This window comes from Eptatretus burgeri, chromosome 10 (assembly GCF_056783735.1).
Source record: "Eptatretus burgeri isolate ZD-2024b chromosome 10, Ebu_testis_v1, whole genome shotgun sequence".
In the NCBI taxonomy this organism is placed as follows: Eukaryota; Metazoa; Chordata; class Myxini; order Myxiniformes; family Myxinidae; genus Eptatretus; species Eptatretus burgeri.
In genome coordinates, this window is record NC_140970.1 from 43620395 (window position 1) to 43643025 (window position 22631).

The following is a 22631-nucleotide window of genomic DNA, read 5'->3' on the forward strand; positions in this document are numbered from 1 at the left end:
ATGATCCAGAGAAGAAATCTCGACTGGTGCAGCCACCAGCTGCCTTCTTTTGCTCCAGTAACTGCTTGTGTTTCGATCCTTTTCCGTGGCTCCGAATGGCAGGCTCGCCCATGTTCGAAATGTCGAAATTCTTCAGGCAAATATTACACTTTGCACTGTGTTTATCTGTGCCGCACTCCAACCGAGATACGTATTCCGGATGTTTGAGCCAGCGCTCGTTGAATATGCACTTCCCGGGGGGTGGGGCATAGTTCACGATCGCTGAAGTGTGTAAACAATCCAACTCACAAAACAGAAAGAAAGTGCGGGATAACTCGCACATGCGGTCGTAAAGGACCACTTTTTGGCGTTAATAAGATACAACATTAATGTCGTAAATTAATATTATTTACGACAATCTACAACGTTTAGAAAGTAGTCTCCCTTGGCACATTTGTACAAATTTGAACTACAAAGTAGTCTCCCTTGGCATATTTACAAGATGTTGAAAAGGTCATCGTCGGAAATCCAAAATATAATTTTTTTAAGGAGTTTTCAGGAGTTCAATTTGATTTTTAAGCATGTTCCAGGACGTTCCAGGATAAGAATTGAATTCCAGGAGTTTTAAGGACTTTCCAGGAGGTGTGCGAACCCTGGTCATAGCGGGTCAGTGAAGACTATCGACGCACGGAGCGGCTGCACTGCGTCTCTGAGCCTTGGTGTTGAGTGCCACTCGTGGAGTGCCTGACTTACGTTTGTCCTGCTATGAGAGAAGTGTCAGTGCCATTTTGCGCGTGTCTGCACGTACTGGTGGAAGTGCCTCGATTCCAAGTTCCACAAAGACCAGCTCTGGGCCAAGCTTAGTACAAGAATAGTTGAAAGGAAGGGTTTCCTTTTTATTTTGTTTTCCCTTTGTCTGTATTTGAGTCCGTGTGAAGAGGCGCCTCGACTTTAGCATTTATTTACTTCATGTTATTTTCATTACCTTTTGAATTATTGTCCTTTGTAAATATTTGTTTTTTTTTTTCATAAAATGTGGTAATTTGAAGAAACTGTATCCGTGTATTTGTAGTGGGGTTCGAGTATAACCCCCCCCCCCGCACTATGCTGTGCATCCATTCTTGCTGTGTTGACTGTGTTGCTCCTCTGTCCCCTCCTCCAATGTGCCCTTTTCCCGTGTATGCCCCATGCCCTTCGAGCACGCGTGAAAATCTTCGAGGATCAAAGTGTTAGCCTCCTGTTAAAAAGGAACCGCTTGGCCGTCCGGAGGCTGGTGGTGTTCGCCGCCCATCACCACATTTTGGGTCGGGGGATTAACCTGGTTCGGCCACCCTCATGGCAATCTTATGATTGGTAACATAATTAAACTATACACGATACATAATAGAGTAAATGTATGTGTGTTTGTATGTCCACTCTATACCCATTGGTTGGACAGCTGGCCTGATACCACCCACAATTGTAATCTGAAAAAAGTTATACATCCCCCTATTTTGTTAAGCCTAAGACTTTTTTGAAAGTATCATATTCACTATCGCCATGCCCTCCATATAAGTTTTCCATTCAGTGGAAAACAACCTAATCAACTGTTAAAAGGATTATCAAATATCGAAAGGTTGGAGTTGATAGGCATTGTGGGCCTTGTGAAGTTGACATGGTTGAGGCCTCTGATATCAGCTTTTCGGGCCAGTGCAATTGGAATTATCCAAGCTAAATTACCATGACGTATGATACATGCACATAAGCAGTATGCATGTTTTTGCTTCATGCACGTAACCCGGGTTATTTTCGATTTTTAGGAGCGATCGAGGCAGCGGTCTGTTGCCTAGACACAACCCAAATAAAAGGATGTCAGACGAACATGTTGCATGCTTGGAACAAGATCACCCATAGGATAGGTGCTCTGCTAGTAATAACAACGATAATTTGTATTAAGGTAATTTTTTGTATACAAAGTCAGAGCTCGTGGAAGAGCTAGAACACTGAACAGATCGTGACACAACAGAACAAAAGGAAGAGTAGAAAGAGGGGAAAAAATACCAACAGAAGAGTTAAAAGATAAATAGAGGGAGACTTGGCCAAATAAAGGATCTGGGGAGTAGTGAGTGATAGGGGAGGATGCACAGGGTAATTAATTGCCTTACAAATTTTATTAACATTGTAATTGCCTTTTATCATTTGTTATATCCGGGGTGGTAATAGACCCCGCTGGATCACAAGCCTGGACAAGTGCTTGGTGCTGGCTTGTGAAAAACTATGGTAGTTAGCCATCCTTTAAGTGTCCGCTTCAGCATACATGCGACTGTAACCGCTCTGGTGTGGTTGTGTCCTGTTGCCATCAATGCCACAGTACAAGACTCAAAACACCAAATAAAGGTGTGGTCACTCCCCAGCTCAGTTGCAAAGTTATATTTATTCACCCTGAAGGAAATAACTCCAGGATCTAAAGGTGGCGTAGAAGTGACACTGCCAGTCTCCACGTGACAGGTAAGCTGTTGTCATGTGTCTGTGGTGACATTTAAAAGACTAATGCTAATGCGGCTTTTTGGATGTTTACCTTTGATGTTTGTCATGATCATGGGAAAATCCTGGAGTTTCAATTTAGCATGAGCGGGTGGCCTTAACTCGTTCCTGTTTAAGGGGTTTTGTCCCAATATAAAATGGTTTATGTATATATATATATATATTTTTTTTTTAGATATAGTATTTATTCAAGCCTCTTATTTACTGTGCACTTAAATGTTACCCAGGGCCTGTAACATCTTCACAAGACCATTGAAATAGTTCATCGGTCTCAGCAATTCATAACTTCAATTGAGAATCTCATCTGACAGGCAAAACAGATCATCTTAAGGATGCTCGTGGGTGTGACCTGTAACTTGGCTGAAGTCCCAGATTTGTGGTTTACTCTTGATCAAAATGCATCACTTTCAGACTGACAAGCAACTGCAAGCTGAGAAAAATTGTTCACCTTGTGATGCAGCACCTTTCCTGCAAAACACTGCAAGGAAAGCTGATCTGAAGGCTCACAATTCTAAAAACAGTTTAATAGATTGGGTATAGTTAAAATGATGCTCGGTGGTCGAACCCATCACTCGACGCAAACAGAGAGAAGGATCACGACTCACAGGTCGAACCAAAGAATGGAATTTTTCACCCGAGGCACTGCGCCCAGTGATAGTTGTAGTCAATGATGGATTAAGAGGGTGGGGTGGTGGGGGAGGTCATCCGGGACCCAAGCAAAGAGGGGGCCCATACAGGTGCGACTGAGTGGGAAATACATTGGTGTCCAAACTATAATCAGAGAGCAATGCCCATATGTGACATTTATACCATGTGTAGCTCACTCACTCAACCTTGTAGGGAAAATTGCTGCCGAATGCAGCCCGGTGTTCTAAAGATTCTTTCACATTGTACAAAAGTTGTACACTTGTCTCTTTGCATCGACTCATTGCTGGCGACTATTTTGTGAAAAACTGAAGCCTTTAGGGCCGTCTGTTGTCAGACAGCATTCAGGTGCTCGATGGTCAGCAAGGTATGGAGCAGTGGCAGCCCTTCTCAAAGGTTACACTCCCATATGAGTACAGGCATTATATGACATGACCTCACACAAATTGAAACAGAAACTGTTTCAACTGGTTTAATCTCATAAATATGTCTTGTATAATATATCAAAAGTCCTAAGGAATCCAACTGGTGGAAACTATTGAAAAGTACTGAAATCGGTGATGGCATTTTTCTCCATGCCGCCCATGTTAAAATAATGGATTTTTGCATGTCTGCTTGTCTGATGTCCACACAAAGGGTTCAGTACAATCCACAATCTACCAGAAACTTTGTTTTACATGACTCATGATATTGGGTGCAGTACAGTGCATGTTCAAAAGGAAATTCACAACAAATTGAAGAGATTTGCATTGTAAAAACGCTCAAGTTGAAAGTTGCAAAATGTGCAATCAGTGAAATTAATGCGTGGTTATTTGGCACAGTTACTGTACTTTAAAAATGAATACTCATGTTTTTTTTTACATTATTGCAGTGCCATCACATCCTGAACAATGAGTGGCCCTCCACGAGGTGCCATTTGTAAGGACCCTGTAGAGGGGGGCGGACAGCCACCATCCCACTTACTGAAAAGGAGAGTGACGCCATCAACCAAGCAAGTAAATCCAGAAACGATGACATTCATACATCACCTGGGGAACTGGTTCATCAAGTCTGCTGCAAGAAATATACCAGCCAACAATAAATAGCGGAAGCACTAAAGGAGAAAGGACAAGAGCAAGTCGACAGGCATGTGCGACGATGCTCAGCTGATGAGAAGGAGTTCCATTATGACAGAGACTGTCTGTTCTGTGGGAGGTCAGCGCATGTTGGGACCAAGAGGAAGAGTTCTGATTGGACTGTATTCCCAGTGAGGACAGTTGAGTTCAAGGATACGCTCTTGAAATCTTGTAATGAAAGAGGAGATGCCTGGGCAGTCATAGTGAAAGCTAGTGTGTTGCATGTGCATGACCTGCATGCTGCAGATGCAGTGTATCACCAAGTGTGCAGCGTAAATTTCTGTACCAAGAAGCAAATGCCAGCAGCTCATCAGACCAGTAAAGGTAAATGACCCTCCCCCCCCCCCCCCAATCACTTTCTTTCCATCCCCAGTCTTTACCTACTACCTGAGGTAAGGAAAATAAAACTGGGTCGGCCACAAGACCAAGAAAGATTTAATGCCTTTCTGGAAGTTGCGAACTTTCTCGAAGAAAATGACAATGAACAGATCACGATCAATGATCTTGTTAGCCGGATGGGAAACAATCTCAAAGGCTCAGAATGTCAAGCATATGGCTCCACGCAAATGAAGTTCAAACTGAAGGAAGAGTTTGGTGACAGAATCATCCACACCGAGATTAATGGGTAGCCAAATGTGGTTACCTTCAGAAGCACAGCCAAAGCGATCCTCCAGAACTTTTGTGCTCACAGAAAAGCTGATCCTGAAACAGAGAAGAAGAAGATTATTGAAACTACTGCCAAACTTATCAAAAATGACATCAAATCAGTGGAAACATACCATGATGTATATCCTCACTCTGAATCACTGAAGTCTGAAGAGGATGCCATCAACTTTCTTCCAGAAAGCCTCAGGGTTCTACTGAAAGGGTTGCTTGGGGTAAAAAAAATGCCGGCATGAAAACTGCCTCCATCAGACAAGCAATCATCCACGCGATCCTTGGTTGTGATACTACATCCCGCCTGTATGGCATTGGTAAAGGAGCCACCCTCAAGGAATTCACAACCAGTGATGACCTCCGTGAGTAAGCTACAGTGTTTGACACACCGTCAGCTTCTGCAGCAGATGTTGTGGCAGCAGGAGAGAATGCTTTGGTCTGCCTGTACAATGGTAAGCCTGGGGAGGGACTCAACTCATTAGGACACAAGCAATTTTGTGAGAAGGTGGCGACTAGAACTTCTTATGTACAGCCACAGAGCCTACCACCTACCTCTGCAGCAGCAAAGTACCACAGTCTCCACGTGTACTACCAGGTGCAGCAGTGGAAGGGAACCATGGATGAACTCCTGCCGCCAGACTGGGGATGGAAAGAAAGTGATTGGGGGGGCTAATCCCTGTCCACCTGACTTACCACCAGCTCCCCAGGAACTCCTGCAGGTCATCATATGCAGCTGCAAGACAGGTTGCAGCAGCCTAAGGTGCACATGCAAGAAGCATGACATTGAGTGCTCTGTTGCATGTAGCAACTGCAAAGGATCAGGGTGTGCAAATTCATTTCAGACTGAATGTGATGATGATGATGATGATGATGAAACCAGTGGTTGAGTAACCAGACAACCTAAAATATTATGTTGCCTTATATAGTACTAGTATGTGCCCATACGTGCGTGCCTGTACGTGTGTGGCCGCATGTGCAAAAAAACAAACAAACAAAAAAACAAACATTTAAAACCGCTTGCCAGAAACAACCACACAGGCCAGGCCATTCGTTTGCTCACGCATGCCCGTATGTGCAAACCAAAAAAAAACAAAAAAAAACTTTCAAACAACTGCACAGGCCATTCCTTCACTGTCGTAAACGATGACTGGATTGGGGCATTGTGTTTAAGAAAATAGAGAAAGTACAGAAATCGAGAAAGAAAGAATACAGCAAGTTGATAAATCGAGAAAAAAAAATCGAGAAAGAATACAGTAATCGTCACTATCCGGAAGTCCGGAAGTTAAGTCCTCACTGTATGGAAGTTCGCATGCCGCAGTTACGATTATTCGCAATTTAGTTTTAATGGCTAATTATTCAATTAGCGCCAATGTATTTTGCCATTTCGCAATGTCATCGCAAGGAAAAACACAAAGAGAAGAGAAGAGAAAAAAAAGAAAAGAAATAGAACGTACGTGTGTGGCCGTACGTGCAAAAAAAATAAAAAAAAAAAAAACCCAATTTTTTTTTTCAAACAACTACACAGGCCGTTCCTTCGCTCTTGTAAACGACAATTGGATTGTGGCATTGTGTTTTTCTATAAATGCGCGTAAGAAATCGAGAAATTATTAGAATACAGTGTCATCACTATCCGGAAGTCAATACGTTGTAACCGGTAATGGGGAACGCGGCCGAGGATCTCTTCCCCAATGGCCACGCCTCCGCAGCAATGTGTCCTGTTATTGGTTGGTAAATAAATGGCCATAACTTGGGAAGCACTTGTCTGATTAATATCAAACACCTTGAAAAGGCACATACTCAGGTCCCCAGCAATATACTTGGCAAGTTTCAATTAGATTAGACCAGTGGTTGTCAAGAAACAGCGGACACACACACACACACACACACACACACACACACACACACACACACACACACACACACACACACACACACACACACACACACACACACACACACACACACACACTGCTGGAATTATAGATAGATAATAGCGCTGTTACTTGAAAATAATGTCTTCAGAAGCACATGACTTTTTATCGTTACACATTATTAGTTGTGTTGAACATCAGTGCATGCACTATTAAAGTATATACGTCAGGCCATAATAAATGGATTTAAATCATTTAGAGGTCTTATCTGAATGCACGGGTCATCTCGATAATAAAACCAGACCATCTTCCTATGGAAATATGTGTTTAGTATTACATATATAGTTAGAGCGTTGCTAAATATCCCATTATAAAGTAGCAAAAAGTGGTACCAGAGTACGATTAAGAAACATTTTGGAAAAATAAAAAATAATTTTTTTAAAAATAATTTTAATTTATTTAAAAAAAAAAATTTCCACCACTTGGATTCATTAGGACTTTTTATATGTTATAGAGGAAACATTTATGAGTAATGAACAGTTATCAGATTTTCTGTTGCAATTTGTGTGAGGTTCAGTCCTTATTTGTCATATAATGCCTGGACGATATCCAAAGTGGAACAAAAGTTGAGTGCCGAAATGAAGCTCAGTTGATCCTGAACAAATTGGGTGAACTGTATGCTCATTGTTATTTGGAACATATAGATACCAATGTGTCCTTCGCGAAGAGTAAGCGAACTATCGCCGGCACCCTGAACAAATTACAAATCCCTGCCCGAACTCGCACGGGGAACTGCATCAGTAGCACAGCTGCGCTCCCAGCAATGATGCAACCAGCTGCCATATAAGCTGCATTCGAAGTCGAGCAGACTTCTGAGAGGTAAACATTCATGCCAAATCAAATACCGACTCAACACGGCTTTGTGTTCCCATCTGGTTACTTCCCCTATGATTGTGTTACCTTGGGTTCAAATCCAAGGTACCATGTTGATTTGTTCACACTCTTATAATGTCCTTGGTATCCATGTAAAAGTGCGTTGATACCTCACCATGCCAACATCATATTGAAATACAAGCATTATATCTGGTAAAAAAAACCTTTCCACAGTACAAAAGAATACTGAGACTCCATTGTGAGACTTGATCTCAGGTGTAGCAATGAAAAGATTCCCACTTGTTCGAACCATTAATTTATTACTTCTGTTATCGAAGGCAATCGATGACAAGTTACATGTCGAAGCATCCAGCATGACCCAGCATGGCGATCATGGGCACACTTCAGCATCTTGGTCTCAACGATGGTGTAAGAGTTTTGGCCCGAAAGAGATGTCGAAGGGTGAACACCTGAATGATTCCAACCATAGTGATCAACACGGACTGAGCGATGGACCAGCACGTGATGTAGTTGAAGTTGGAAGACAGAAGGAAGAAATCTCGTCTGCCTTGGATTCTTGCGAAGTTGTAAAATCTTCCCACAACGAACATCCTTAATTCGAGTGTAGACATTCTTTCCTGGAGTACAATGGGGAATATACAGGATTTTTGCTTCTCTTCCTTTTTTGACATTTGTTTATGTAAACAATAATTAGTGACATTTCCTCGCCGGATGGTCACATTTTTCAAAGCAACAAAACTCGAGGACAACTGCTACTTTGGCAAATACACACCAGAGCTAAACCTTGCCACATGGCCACTGTCATGAATTTTCAAATATTTCAACGACTTCTTGGTGAATAAAAGTTATCAAGATGGCTGAGATAAATCAGACTCATTATTGAAGAGGTTTCCCATCAGAAAGTCCTCCAAACATCACGTGCATGCGTGTGATGATGTCATCTGTGTTTGAGGAAGGAAAGGCGAAGTCAGTGATAAACTGGCACCATCGTTGTACTTTTCAAGTTCGAAAGGAAACCGTGTGACAAACCTGTGAGTCCAACGAGTTAAGTTGAAATACACTGGTTTATAAACTTTGAGTTAAGCCTGGTGTTGGTTTAAACGGTTAAGGTGGCTCTGGCTTAAGATCTTAGGGTCTTGAGTTTGAACACCTGTCGGCTGTTAAATAAAACCAGGTGGGTTGACTCAGCCTGTCATCCTTCTGAGGTCAACAAAATGAGTACCAGCCTATTGGTAACATGAGCATCAACGGCACAGCCATGCTCCCAGCAATGATGCAACCAGCAGCTACAGGCTGCATATGAAGTAATAATAATAATAATAATAATAATAATCTCCTTTGAGTTGACAATGGAACTAGTGACGTCATATACGGTGAAGTGGTTGCTTTAATATTGTTCATTGGGATTCGCATGAAAGCAATTCTTTTTTATTTTCGAAATATCAAATGTTTTTGCTGCGGTCGCCCTTCCTCATCGAAATATGAACACACGTGACAAGTGAACACCTGGGCACGTGAATTATTTAGATTTTAGATTTTAGAAGAACTGCGAAAATTGAACCTCTGCTAGATGCTGAGAAGCAAGTGCATCACATCCACACAATCCTATTGAACACATCAAACATATTTGCCCCAGGTAGAATTGCCTTTTGCAAATATCCTTTCCAACAAGGTGCATGTTCTTGCATTTAACACACTCTGCTTTTGGCATTTGGGGTATTTTCTTCCTCCTTTGTGACCCCCGATTCAATTGGAGTGGGGAATCTTGCGTGCTCCTGTGACCTGGGGAGCTGTTCTGGTGGAAACCCTGCTCCTGGTAGGTCCTACCTAGCCAAGCATGTCAAAGTGTAGGAGCCAGACTGGAGTACTCGCATCTTTGGCCTCGGGGGGTGGGGGGGTGGTGAGATCTCTCAAAATCTCACCCAAATTGTTTCCTCTCCCACTCATATTCCTCACTGTGCTTCTAATGGAAGCTCCTTGCTCTCTTTTTGTGTTTCAACCCTGGTGACTGTGTGTTGCCGATGTCTTTCCTCCAATTGGTAACTCGGATCATTCCACCGTTTATGATTATGTCTCTTACTCCTCATTCTCAACTCCAGTGTATCATTTTCACTGCACTGTGGTTCAGTTTGGGAAAGCTGATTGGGATGGATTTCGTTCATTTCTTGTTGATGTGCCTTGGACCTCAGCTTTTTGTCCTGGTCCTGATATGGCTGCCACAAAAAAATATCCCAATTGATTAGCACTGGTACGGACATTTATATTCCCTCATATTTATCAAGTGAAGGTTCATTCCCACCCATGCTTCACTCTGGCTTGTGCATCAGCAATTGCTCATCACAAGCACTTTTTTCAAGCAGTACTATGTGCAAGGATGTCTGGAGTTCAAATGTCTGTTCCGCAAAGCAAGTAACCTCTGTCAAAGGGTTCTTGAGGATGCTAAGCAGCAATATACAGATTCTGCAGCCGATTCCATTGCGACTCAACGACTTGGCTCTTTTTGTGGATCAGAGACACTTTTGGTAGATTGCCAACGGTGTACTCAACCACAAAACACATCTTCTACACCTCTTCCCTTTCATGGATCTGATGTTGTTACTTCACCTCTGGATAAGGCTAACTTCTTTTAAAATCGCTTTGTTTCTAATTATACCCTTAATGATCAGATACACCCTCTTCCTCATTTTCCATCTCATACAGACTCTGATATTCCTGTTCCATTTATCACTCCTTAGAAGGTTGCCAGAATTAGTCACACTCGAGATGCCTCTAAAGCGGCTGGTCCTGATGGAGTCCCTGTGATTATATTGAAGATGTGTTGGCTGAATTATTACCAATTCTTGCCAAGCTATACAACCTGTGCTTGTCTGCTTCGGTGTTTCCTTCCACCTGGAAAGTGGCTTCTGTTGTCCCTGTTTTCAAGGATGCTGGTGAGCATTCTGAGCCAAGTAACTATTGCCCAATCAGCCTGCTTCCTGTAATAAGTAAGGTCTTTGAATGATTCATCAAACAACTTCTCAGCCACCTGGAGGAAAATTAACTTCTCAATGACTGCCAGAATAGCTTTCACCTTTCTCGCTCAACTGGTGATCTGTAATCCTTAATTATGGATCATTTCAACAGGGTATTGGAGCTCAAGGTTGAAGCTCGACTAGTTGCTTTGGATATCTTGAAGGCCTTCGACAAGGAATGGCACAAGGGTCTGCTCCACAAGCTTCAGTTGTATAATGTATCTGGAGTGATGCATTCAATCATTTTGGCTTTCCTTACAAATCGCAAGATGAAGGTGGTACTTGAGGGTCAATCTTCTCCTACTCGCTTCATCAATTCTGGTGTTCCACAGGGCTCTGTCCTTGGTCCCACTTTGTTCCTTTTTTATATCAATGATCTTCCTGATAATGTTCTGTTTCAGCTGGCCATGTATGCTGATGACTCCTTTCTTTACTGTACATCTGATGATTCACTCAATACTACTCATAATGATGTTGGTGTTTCAGTGGACAATGATTTTGAAAATGTGTTGAAGTTGGAGCATGATGGGCTGGTCACCTTCAAAGCAGATAAAAGTAAATTGTTGTCCATGTCTTGCTCCAGAAACTGGTCTTTCCCTTCTGTGCGTATTGGGTCTTCAACCTTACCGGAATCATCTGAACTTCGACTTCTTAGTCTGGACATCTCCTTTAATCTCCGTTTGGATAAATCCATTTCGAGTATTGCTAAGAGTGCTTCCAAGCGAGTTGATTGTCTTTATCGAGCGCAGAGGTTATTTATCTCCTGATGCTGTTTTGTACCCGTATAAGACAACTATACATCCCCTCATGGAGTATTGTTACCATATTTGGACTGGAGCCCCAGCCTGCTACTTATCTTTACTTGATAGACTCCAGAAATGCATAGTTAACCTGGTTGGTGTGTAGAAAGGTTCAACTCTTCAACTGCTCTCTTAGTTGCCATTTTTTGTTTGTTCTACATGTATTTTCATGGCAAATGTTGTGCTGGCCTTTATAACTTGCTTCCTCCTGTACGAGTATTTGAGGGCAAGACTCGGGTTACCATTTCTGCACATCCACACATGATAGCTGATCTAAAGTCTCAAACAAAATGCTCTGCAAATACAATAGTTTTTCTCCCTCTTGCTGCCTCACATTGGAATTCATATATATCATGTGTTTCCCATTATCCTTTGATCCACACAGCTTTAAGAGGTATATCAATTCCAACTTCATACATTTTTGAAGCTTCATCCTATTTTGCCAGACTTTTGTGGTTAAATTGTCTTTATTTATTTATATATTTTTGTCTTTTATATTGACCCTGGTGAGACATGACATTGCCACCACCAATGTTGTGAATGTGTTTAAGGACTTCAATGTCTGGATTTTGATATTTTGATTTTTCTTATTATTTTCCTCTTTATTAGGGGACCAAGCCTTACAGGCTGATTGGTACCCTATTGCTTTTGTTCAGATTATTCGGATTCTTCCCCCATTTTGCACTTTTAATCATCGCTTTTAAATTTGTTTTCTCTGCAACCACTTGAGCAATCAATGTAAAACTTTCAACAAAACTTTCAACATTTCAACCCATGGAGAATTTTTTATTGATAACTTTGATGTCATAGGTCATGCAGTATGGCAGCCATATTGGATTTAAGGAAAAACTTTGACAATCTTCTTCTCTGAAACCGCTGAAAGGAAAAATAATTTGAAATTACGAATGTCATTAACTCCCCATGGGGGAATAAAGGTTAATAATGAAGATGTCATTGGTGAAGTGGTTTGGTAGCCATAATTGGGCAACTCAAAATCCTTGTCCAAAAAATTTGAAACTTCACAAGTGTGATCGGTAACACAATTCGAGTTCAGTTTTAAAATTATCACATCATTGATAATGTGGTCTGGCAGCCATATTGGAATGAAAAAAAAAACCTTTAAAAACCTTCTCGAGAACCACTTAACAGGTTGATCCAAAACTTCATACATATTGTTGCAGTTCGGCAAAACCGCATGCCTCAAAGGCAATGGCACCCAACATACAGTGATCCCCAGGCAGTTATTTTGTTAGTCTTAGTGCAGTCAGACCTTCCCCTCATGTCTAATGGGTTAATGGGAGGAAGTGCATTGTGTGGGTTTAATAGCTTGGTCTAATAATTATATGTCTTCTTTTCAATCCTGATTTTCATCCAACCCTTTCCTTTGATCCACGATACAAATCGAAGCAGGCACCGTACCCAGGCAGCCACCTTATGAGAGACTCACCACCAACACTGTACAGGATGTCCATGGCACACCCTTTCATTTGAATCTGCATGCCGATTTACAACAGCGTCTCACCTTGCTCAACCTTCGATCACCAAAAGCTCACCACCTCGACCACCAACATCTCCGCACACGGGAAAAAATCATCACACACCTCCGCATCGATATGGTTCACCTCCAAGCAGAGGCATGCCACACGGCTCAGGCCGCGTGGTGCAGGGACGGGCCAAGCATGTTAACAGCACCAACTGTAGCTCGCACCAACATGACCCTCGTCCAGTCGCTAGAACACAGCCCTGGAGTTCAGTGCAAGCCTCCGGGCCGTGTCGTGCCGGATGTGCGAATGAGGCCACTTCTGGCCCCAGGAGCCTGGCAGGCCAGGCCCGGGACCCAATGGGAGGGCACGATTCGGATGACGGAGCGTCGCTTCAGGTCGTCACCCCACCCTTCGCCCGGGGCTTATAAAAGGAGGATCGCGAAGCCGTCCACCCTCTCTCTCTTTCTCCCTGCACTTCCTCGCCTGCCTGCCTCACCCCCTCATTCATCTCTCTGCTCCGCCATCTCTTCACTGCACCTCCTTATCTGCCTGTTGCTGCATCTACACTCGGGGTTGGTGTGTGACAGACGTTCTTCTGGACCAGTGTGGAGCACATGTTTCCACAAGCCCCAGCAAAGTAATTAAGTAGGCGTTAACGCGCCACCTCTTTAGGTGGGATCGCTCAAGCGGAGCGTCCCCCAAAGTGTACTGGGTTGTGTGGTTGACCGACTGCGCCAGGTATTGAGAGGCTGTTAGTTATTATCTGCTGTCCTTCCTTCTTGCTAACTAATCTTCATCGGGTTTGTATGTGTGTGTATGTGATGGCGCCTGTCATAGCATAACTTAAGATTGTGGAAGATATAATGGGATAAGTCTGCTCTGTGTCTACTTTTGTAAATTGCTTGCCCTTTGTTGCACCCCACAATTTTTTTGCTCTTCCTGCTGTACATAATATTAAACTCCGTTCACTGTGCCACATACCTTTCCTTGTTTAATTGTAAATAAATGCTTTTTATCCCACGCCGCATGGCGGAAGGGGGATATTGTTGTCACCCGGGTCGTCAGTCTGTCAGTCCGTCCGTCCGTCCGTCCGGCTGGCTGGGCGTCAACATTTATAGCTGTGTGTGCGATAACTCATAAACTGTTCCCCATATCGATTTGACATTGGGGTCACACATGTACCACCTGAAAAGGAAGAACCCTATTGATTTTGGGCGTGGCCGGATCGAAGATGGCTGACTGGGGCGGCCATCTTCAAAAAACTGTTTTTTGTAATAAATGGAAAACCGCTTATCTGATTTCAATTATTTTTGGTTACTACGTTCCTCACCCCTGGGGAACTTTTTCCAACATGGTTTCGGCCCGCACGGACATCCAATATGGCCGCCAAGCAGCCATGTTGAAAAAATCGGCCAAGCAGCCGATATAGGCTCTAATTTTTTCCTTTTCTGATGAAACTTGCTGGAAATGTAGGTAACGGAATGAAGTAGGTTGCTATTGATTTTCGGCCATGTCAAACATCAAATATGGCCGCCAGGCAGCCATCTTGAAAAATGACATTATCGTGAAATAGGCCCTAAATTTTTTTCTTTTTCAATGGCGGGGGATTCCCCATCTCTGATGGGTATGTTTATAGAAATGTTCCCAGCTCATTTTCGTCTTTTCCTTCATTGTTCCAGCATGGTCCATGTCCTAGCCCAGCCGGGACGTTATCCCCAATGATCTGCTTTCGAGCTGATATGTCCTTGGTCGTTATACTCGGCTGCATCTGATCCCATATGGTGATCCGGTTTGAACAAGGTGTACCGAGGTCGTGCCCCCGGTAATTATATCACGTGATCATTTTAGGTAACTGGTTCCCTTAGACGGAGGACCCTAAGTCACTTAGTTGAGCTATTGGCGTTCATGGTCGATTCGCGACCCACGGCATTACGGAGTTATCCGTGTGCCCCCGCCTGCAATTCCGGAGAGTCTGTTGGGAACCCTAGGTAGCTTATCCCCCCCCTCCCCCCTCGTGGTCTTCTCACCCTGACTCCAGATCCGCAAACGTAAGATCGACTACCTGTGGGGAATATTGGTGGAAAATTGGAACGTCATTGGTCACGTGGTCTGGCAGCCATGTTGGATTGAAGTTAAAACCTTTAAAAAAAAATGTCTTCTCTCAAACCGCTCAACCAATCAACGTGAAACTTAAGGAAATTATAAATTATCGACAACCCATGGGGATAAAAAGTTTAACAACTAAAACGTCATCGGTCACGTGGTCTGGTAGCCATATTGGATTGAATGAAAACCTTAAAAACATTCATTCTCCTGAAACACTTAACCAATTGATATGAAACCTCAAATATATGATTGACTAGCCAAGAGGAATAATGTTTGATAAGTATGACATCATCGACAACGTGGTCTGGCAGCCACATTGTAAAGAAAAAAATAAGGTCATATGTCACATTGTCTGACAGCCATATTTGATCAAAGCGAAAAACCTTCAACATTATTCTCTGAAAGCACTTCACCAATCAATGCAGGGAAGCTTGGGCCCTGACATAACTGCTCACAGTTTTGTAAGCATGTGTCTCGCTTTATTTTATTGGTTTTGCTTTAGCTTTATAAAAGTGCTGTAGTCTCTTACCTTGAGTGGCTTTATGCCTTGTTTGGGGTGATTTCCATAAAAAAACATTTTTCTTACTTGCTCCACCTTGCATCATATAAGACACTCTGCCTTTCAGAATATATCACACTATGCCTTTGGTCATTTGTCACATTCAGCCTTTCAGCTGTTATGTCTACAGTAAGTGTAAAGAGCTCTGAACTAATCAGCTCTCCTTACCTGTATGTCAGTCAGAGTGTCGTTAGCAGCAACATACTTCTCGGCAACCATGGTATTGCATGAAACCTCAATGTTCAAATAGACTTGCTTTTCCCCATAAGTGCCAGAAATGTTGCTTATGCAGAATTTGAAGTCTCCTGTGAAAGAGGAATTAAGGAAATAGATGAACCACAAACATTTATGTGTAATAAAAGCTGAGGTCATACAGGGAATTTGGAATTACATAAATTATGATATTAATTGGCAGTATGCCTGGTATTGGCTTAATAGCTCTGGTGTTGGGCTTGGGATCCGAGGATCCTGAGTTCAAATCACCATCGGCTGTTGAATTAATACCAGGTTGGGTTGACTCTGCCTGTCATTCTTCTGAGGTTGGCAAAATGAGTGCCAGCATGCTGGTATCCTGTGTCAGAGTGGTGACCCGTCCAGGAGGAGGAGGAGATTGGGACCATACTCTGTGCAGAGCATTGGTGCTGCTTAAGCAGTCTCCTTGGCTATTGGGCACAATCCCGGATGGGTCGCCACTCCGACACAGTGTACCAGCATGCTGGCACTCATTTTGCCAACCTCAGAAGGATGACAGGCCGAGTTAACACATTAGCTTGTTCTGACCCCGTTTTTTGTTCTAAATCATTATTGCAATGCAGAAACATGTGTTTTTCATCAAATAATGTGTTTCAACTTGTTCTAAGCAAAACCACATTTTTCACAAGGAACCTTATTCATGCAAAAATGGTCTTATTTGTCTAATACTGTACAAGCGTTTTATACTCGGAGGGGTATGATGTAAATTAAGGATAAATGCACCTTACTCTCGGCGATGTAGATAGGACAATTTTGTTCTCATCAAACAAACAAATCTTTGTTGAGATTTCGCGAAAAATGTTAAAATGTCTGTAATTATGCAAAGACCTTAAAATGATGTCAAGCTGAAAAAATTATGTTAACCCCGCAAACTTTCTCTTCCCATTATTGATGCAAATTTAAGCAAAGTTAACAGCTCGAACATTGACAGAAAAAACAAGAAAGAGTCTGAGAGTCATCCTCTGGAAACTCTGCGACGTGGTCTTTAAGATCAAAATGGGACCACAAGACCTTCCCTGGATCGTCAACCTCTATTGGCTGAACTGAATGGATACAGGCTGAACCTCCATTGTGGCAAGGAAATGCCACCCTGAGTAGTTCAAGCCGTGTGGGCATTAGAGTATCTGCAGGTGTGGGCTCTAACTGACATGTCAGACTCGGGATGGGGAAACAGAGAGGGGATGTAGTTTAGCTTCGCAACGTTGGAGTAAAAGGGACATCCTTAGTGTAAGGGACGATGGGAAAGCATGAGTTAGATAAAGGCATTGGTGAAATAGGTCTGTCATGCGGGTGTGGAACCCCGTGGAGAGAATGGTGTGTGAAAGTGCAGGAGAGTGTTTGGGCAAAGCCCATGTGAATGAGGTGTGAATTATGGTGTGAAGGTGTGAATGGGTATGGAAGTAAATCTTTGCTGAGGAAGATTCCGGGTTTTCCCAAGAATCAGAAAGGGGGATCCAGCTGTTTCAGAATGTGGATGTTAATTCTGTGTTGGTCCGAAACAAGTCCAGACACTTATTTTGGGGCATGAGGTTCATTAATTGACTGGGAGTGTGGCACACAGTGAGTAGGTTTAGAGGGGGGGGCATTCGGGCATTGGTGTGCATCAGGCTCGAAGTGGACCAGAGAAGACCCCTCCAGCATTCGGGCATTGGTGTGCATCAGGCTCGAAGTGGACCAGAGAGGGTTTTTTGCAGAGTGGGTTGAGCAGCTGGGAGGACTCACGCCACATGCCAGTGAGGGAACAGGTGTGACCAGAGAAGACCCCTCCAGCATTTGGCATGAAGTAGGGTAGCTTGTGTGGGTGACTCCCATCACCGTGAAATGCCACAAGAGAGAGTAGGCGAAGACATGCGAGAGACGAATCACACTGTCCAGTTATGATATTGTGTGGAAGTACGGAGGGAAAATTTGAGGGCCTGGCCCAATTTGCGAGAGCACCATCATATGGAGTTATGGATAAATTGGTGATATAGAAGCACACTATTGGTGTTTTTTTAAAAGTTAACAAGGAAATGATTTTGTTTGATCATGTTAGGACAAAATATGGATGCTTCTACTTTCACACCATTGATACGGGTCACTGCCAACACCTTTGGGACCACTCTCCACTGCCTGGTAAGTCAGATCCTTGCAAGCCGCTTCCCCATTCAGCTCTAGGTCACCATACATGTCCAAATTTCGAGGGATAGCTCAGATTAGAAGGATTTAGAGCAGATGGAGTTAGAGATTAGATAGAAGGATTAGCAGTGTAGTTAGTGTTAGAGTTAGGTTCGGTCCAAAGCCAGGCATCCTACCTGCAGCCACCACATGCTCCTGTCACCACCGATGATTATATCTTCTGCCGGCTCTTGCACATCCGCTGGCAATGCATCTGCCAGTAGCCATGCCATCTGCCCATATCCTACCACTTGGGTTGTTTTGCCAATCACTTGCTGTGTATTTTTGCTGTGGGCTATAAAGACCGAAGACCCTGCTAAAGGCCTTGTGGGCCATTGTGTAAAGGCCAAAGGAGCCGAGTTTTCTTCACTTATTGGAACACAAGGGCCGTCTGCGTTTTGTTTACAAGGCCGCTTTGGCTAAAGACTCACCACTGTTGAGTGGCCACATGGGCGATTTTTGCAATTTTTGTGAGCCTTCCATGAGATGAAGAACTCCAGTTGTGGGGAGGCCGTTTAGGCCAGGGGAGCGGCAGGTGCTGGAGAGGCCCTGTGGTCACTGAGGATACTTGTAGTGCCAGTACCCAGGGCCCTAATATGCAGCATTGGGGGAGGGTCTGATACCGGGGTAGGGGGTCGAGAAACTGTTGTTTCACAGCAGGATGATTCATCATTGTGTGTGCTATCTTTCAGATGGACTTTACACTGAGCATTAGAAATTACCCCCACCGCCCACCATTTCTTCACAAATCTTAAAAACAAATGCAAGTCGAGAACCCTCACCTCCTTTCACCCTCAAGTCCCCATACTAAATGCAAGTCTCGAACCCCCTCCCCTCTTGCTTACCTCCTGCGAAACACCCCCCCCCACTTTCCTCTCCCCCCTCCTCTTTCTCCCCCTTACTCATCATTATCATCATCATCATCATCATCCATTTATAGTAGAAGAAGTGAACAATAGACAAAAGGTAGCTTCCAATTATGCACTAACGAATCCATCAAATTTTGTAGATAAAGAAATGTAATGCATTTTCAATAGAAGTTGCTTTTCCCCTGTGTTATACAACGGTACTAATTTTTTAAAAATCTTTTTGCACAGAGTAACTAATTTGAAAGATCATTCGGAATCTGACCAGAGGCAGAAGCAGTGAAACTAATCTTCCCAAATGGTCGGTTAAGAACTATTCCCTCCCTGGTGCCAACAGGAGAAGTGACCCAGGCAGAAAGGCTGACGTCCTGAAATCCAGGAACCCGCTGTACCTGCAAAGGAAACGCCAAGCCATTTATACACTCTATGCTGAACAAAAGCAATACGTGCAACAATATTAACATGCAATCGTTTTACAATTTCCTGCCAAAAGTAAGTGATATGTGACCATGTCATAAAAAAGTCATCATTTGTGTTCCTGGCATGTTGTATATGCAGTACTTCGCAACTTCTTCGTGGTTCGGAGGACAAACAGGGTTGACTTCCCTTTTTTGTGTTGCTAAGTCACTGGAATCTGCAAATCAGATCACATTATTATTGACTGTCAATTGCTTTGTGTTTAAAAACAACAACAAAGAACTGAAAAGTTTTTTTGAGTATTTAAACTGTGGTAGTGTTTGTGCCTTCTGGTAGTTTTATTCAGGCTTTCTGCTTGTACCTTCAGTCCTTTTACCCATTTTGTCCACCTGTGGAATCGGCTCCTCTTGTGGCCAAAGGTACCGATCCAGCACCACCACCTCAAGTTGTATTCTATCTCATCTCCTCTTGTGGTCTTTTCTATACCTGACAACTCACCTTTCCTCCTCTCCCCACCCTCTCCCACACCGCCTCCTCCAATACAACCTACACATTTAATGCAGATTTTGTTTGTTTGTTTGTTCCACCTGTTCCAAATTGTCCACCAATAACTTTAAATTTCGCATTATCTTGCTCTTCCACAAGCCTCAATTTTGAATATTTTGTGTAAAAAAAAAAAAAACGGAATGGGATGACCAACTCAAAAGAGTGGTGATGTTGGACTTTCTAAAACTTGCACAGCACTTGTTGGCAAGCATCGGCCATGCAGCTATGTCCTGGCAGTGGGGAGGTTGGTTAGCCTGCTCTCTTATAGGATGTTGACGTTCCACCACCACTTGTTACTCTTCCTTTCTCTCTCTCTCTGCAAGATCGAGACTCATGGAACAGCAAAGGTGATGGAGGTCATGAACTGACAATAAGTAGGGCAATGGGGGCAACTCAGACACAATAAGCAAGGGAATTGATGAATTGAAAAAGGAGAGAGCGCTTTTGAGAAAACTTTCAACGCAAAATAGGACTTGGCCACTTGTGTTACAAATAAGCTTGAAGGTTAACTCTGAAATCTCATGATGCATAAATTAATTCCCTTCCTTGGAACTTCCATGTAGGACAAAGTCTTTAGGATCAAAGCCTGCACTCTGATTGCCATCATGTAATTGTTTGTCTGTGATCTATTCTTTTTCAATGCTGAACATCAAGCAAGGAAGCTTTTGTTTGGCTCGGCCAGGGTTCAAACCACCAACCATCCCAGACTCAGAGAGTATGCTCCAATTATTATGACACAGAGTCTGATGCTCTAAGCAATGTGTGGAGGTGGCCTGTAATCATTCACACCTTGGTCTGAAACGTGATAAAAGGTCTGTCTCATGTCAAAAGCCACTCTACTCGGAAGTCACTTATGCTGGTCTTGATAAAGCCGCCTCCAAACAAACTTCTCAGCCTGGAAAGGAAACTGTTCATGGGATATTGGGTGGTTTTCTCTGAGATGCTGCAAGAACCTCTCATTGATCATTTTTCAATGACTGTTTATTGTAAGCAATGGGGATCAGACAGAATAAATTAACTATCAGAGTGATTTAAAACTTTGAGGATGGCCAATGAAGTTGATGTGACTGCAAAACCTCGTCTTGGAAAATCTAGGTGTGCTTGATCGCTGCTGAGAGAGGGAAAGGGTTCTGCAAAGCGTCCTTGGTGAAATTTTTGAGACTCGGCATCTTAGGGTTGGTTGTCACATGAGACTAAATGTATAATGAATAACGTCTTGCTGGTGAAAGGTAGTGTCGATCTGTGACAGTGTAGAGTTCAAACAATGGACGAAATAAACAGGACATTGATCAAAGTGTGCTAACTGCCATGGGAAATGAGGACAAGCTGACATTTCGTGTGTTAACCCTTCATCAGAGCAAAATAGGGCTATCCATGAATTAGCCCAACTCAATAACTGTCTGTGTGAAAGGAAGACAATCTAGCCTATACCAAAACATTATAGGAGGTTGACATCTGGGCATGATGATGCGGGACAGTTCTTCTCGCTGAGTACATGGAAAGTCAGAACATGATATAGCACGTCATTAAGTTCACATAAACTGGTTGTAATTGGGAAATCCACATTCAAAACTAAAGGCACCACCAATTGCTCTTATCAGTAAGTCTCAGGACTTTGGGGACACAAAACAACCACAACCGCTACCAAACAAAATTCCTTACTAAACGTGCTGTGGCACACTGACCTGGTAGCTGAAGTGCAGGTCCCAGTTCTGTTCGACTTGTTGAAAGAAGCATTCCGTGGTTGCAGCAGGCAACAACAGAGAGAAATGGTACCTCGTCGGTTTCCCATGCCCTCCACCAATTTGTCCCGTGATTAGGCAAGCATGGCACAACATCAGTACCCAACCCAACCATGTTTTCATGGACATCTTGAGCATGAAAGAAATGGACTCTTTGCAACTCTCTTTTGTGTGGTGAACGTGTTGGGAAAAATATCAGATGTTCTTGCTCGCTATCACAGTTTTATGGCCTGAGAGTACATTTTTTTTTCCTGAGTTCATTTATTAGATGTGGGTACATGGGGCTCAAATGAACGACAAATTTGTCTGTATTATTAACATATCCTTGCAAATGCAAGAAAACTCTTTCTCAAAAGGACAAATCAAAATATTACCCAGAAAAAAATCCTCTTTAACAGGTTTTGTTATGCATTTTCTGCGGTAAGTTCAATGATAAAGCTCACTTGAGGGAGTAAAATCTGTCGAGTAAGTCGACGCTTAAAGTAGTACTGTGACGTACTATTTGAAGCTTCTTGTATATCGAACAGTTATGCCATGATCATTGCCATCAATAGAGCATTGGGAAGCAGAATACATCACTGGTGTTATCAGTAAAAGAGATGATCATTGAATTAAAACTTGTTTATGTACGAAGCAAATTAATGTAATTTAAAATTAGAAGGGCACTCGGTAGAGCACATACCTCCACCCTGTAATGCCTGATCCACGAGAGCATTATGGGCCCAATAAATTTTTGACATATTATGCTATACTGCATATCATTTTTGGCCCCATCTCTCAATGGTGAGCAATCACTTGAAAAATAAATATATATATATATATATATATATATATATATATATATATATATATATATATATATATCTCATTCACTAGTATTTATAGCTCATTCTAACCACTGACTCACTGTCTAACTCACTGACTGATTCATTGACTGACTGCTATTAAGGATCGGTACCTTGCTGGTGATGTAGGAGCTGAAATTTTGCGAGCCAATGGACATCGAA

General features: G+C 42.8%; 1 protein-coding gene across 1 annotated transcript; it reads right to left on the reverse strand.

Moving 5' to 3' along the window:
- Positions 1-7971: 7971 nt before the first annotated feature.
- On the reverse strand, positions 7972-21946 carry TMED6 (transmembrane p24 trafficking protein 6). The gene is made up of 4 exons (XM_085900039.1): positions 21568-21946; positions 19185-19311; positions 15813-15949; positions 7972-8301 (listed from the first exon to the last, which is right to left on the reverse strand). Exons 1-4 carry the CDS (start codon positions 21760-21762, stop codon positions 8068-8070), a joined length of 693 nt encoding a protein of 230 aa, XP_085756165.1. The 5' UTR covers positions 21763-21946; the 3' UTR covers positions 7972-8067.
- Positions 21947-22631: the final 685 nt, after the last annotated feature.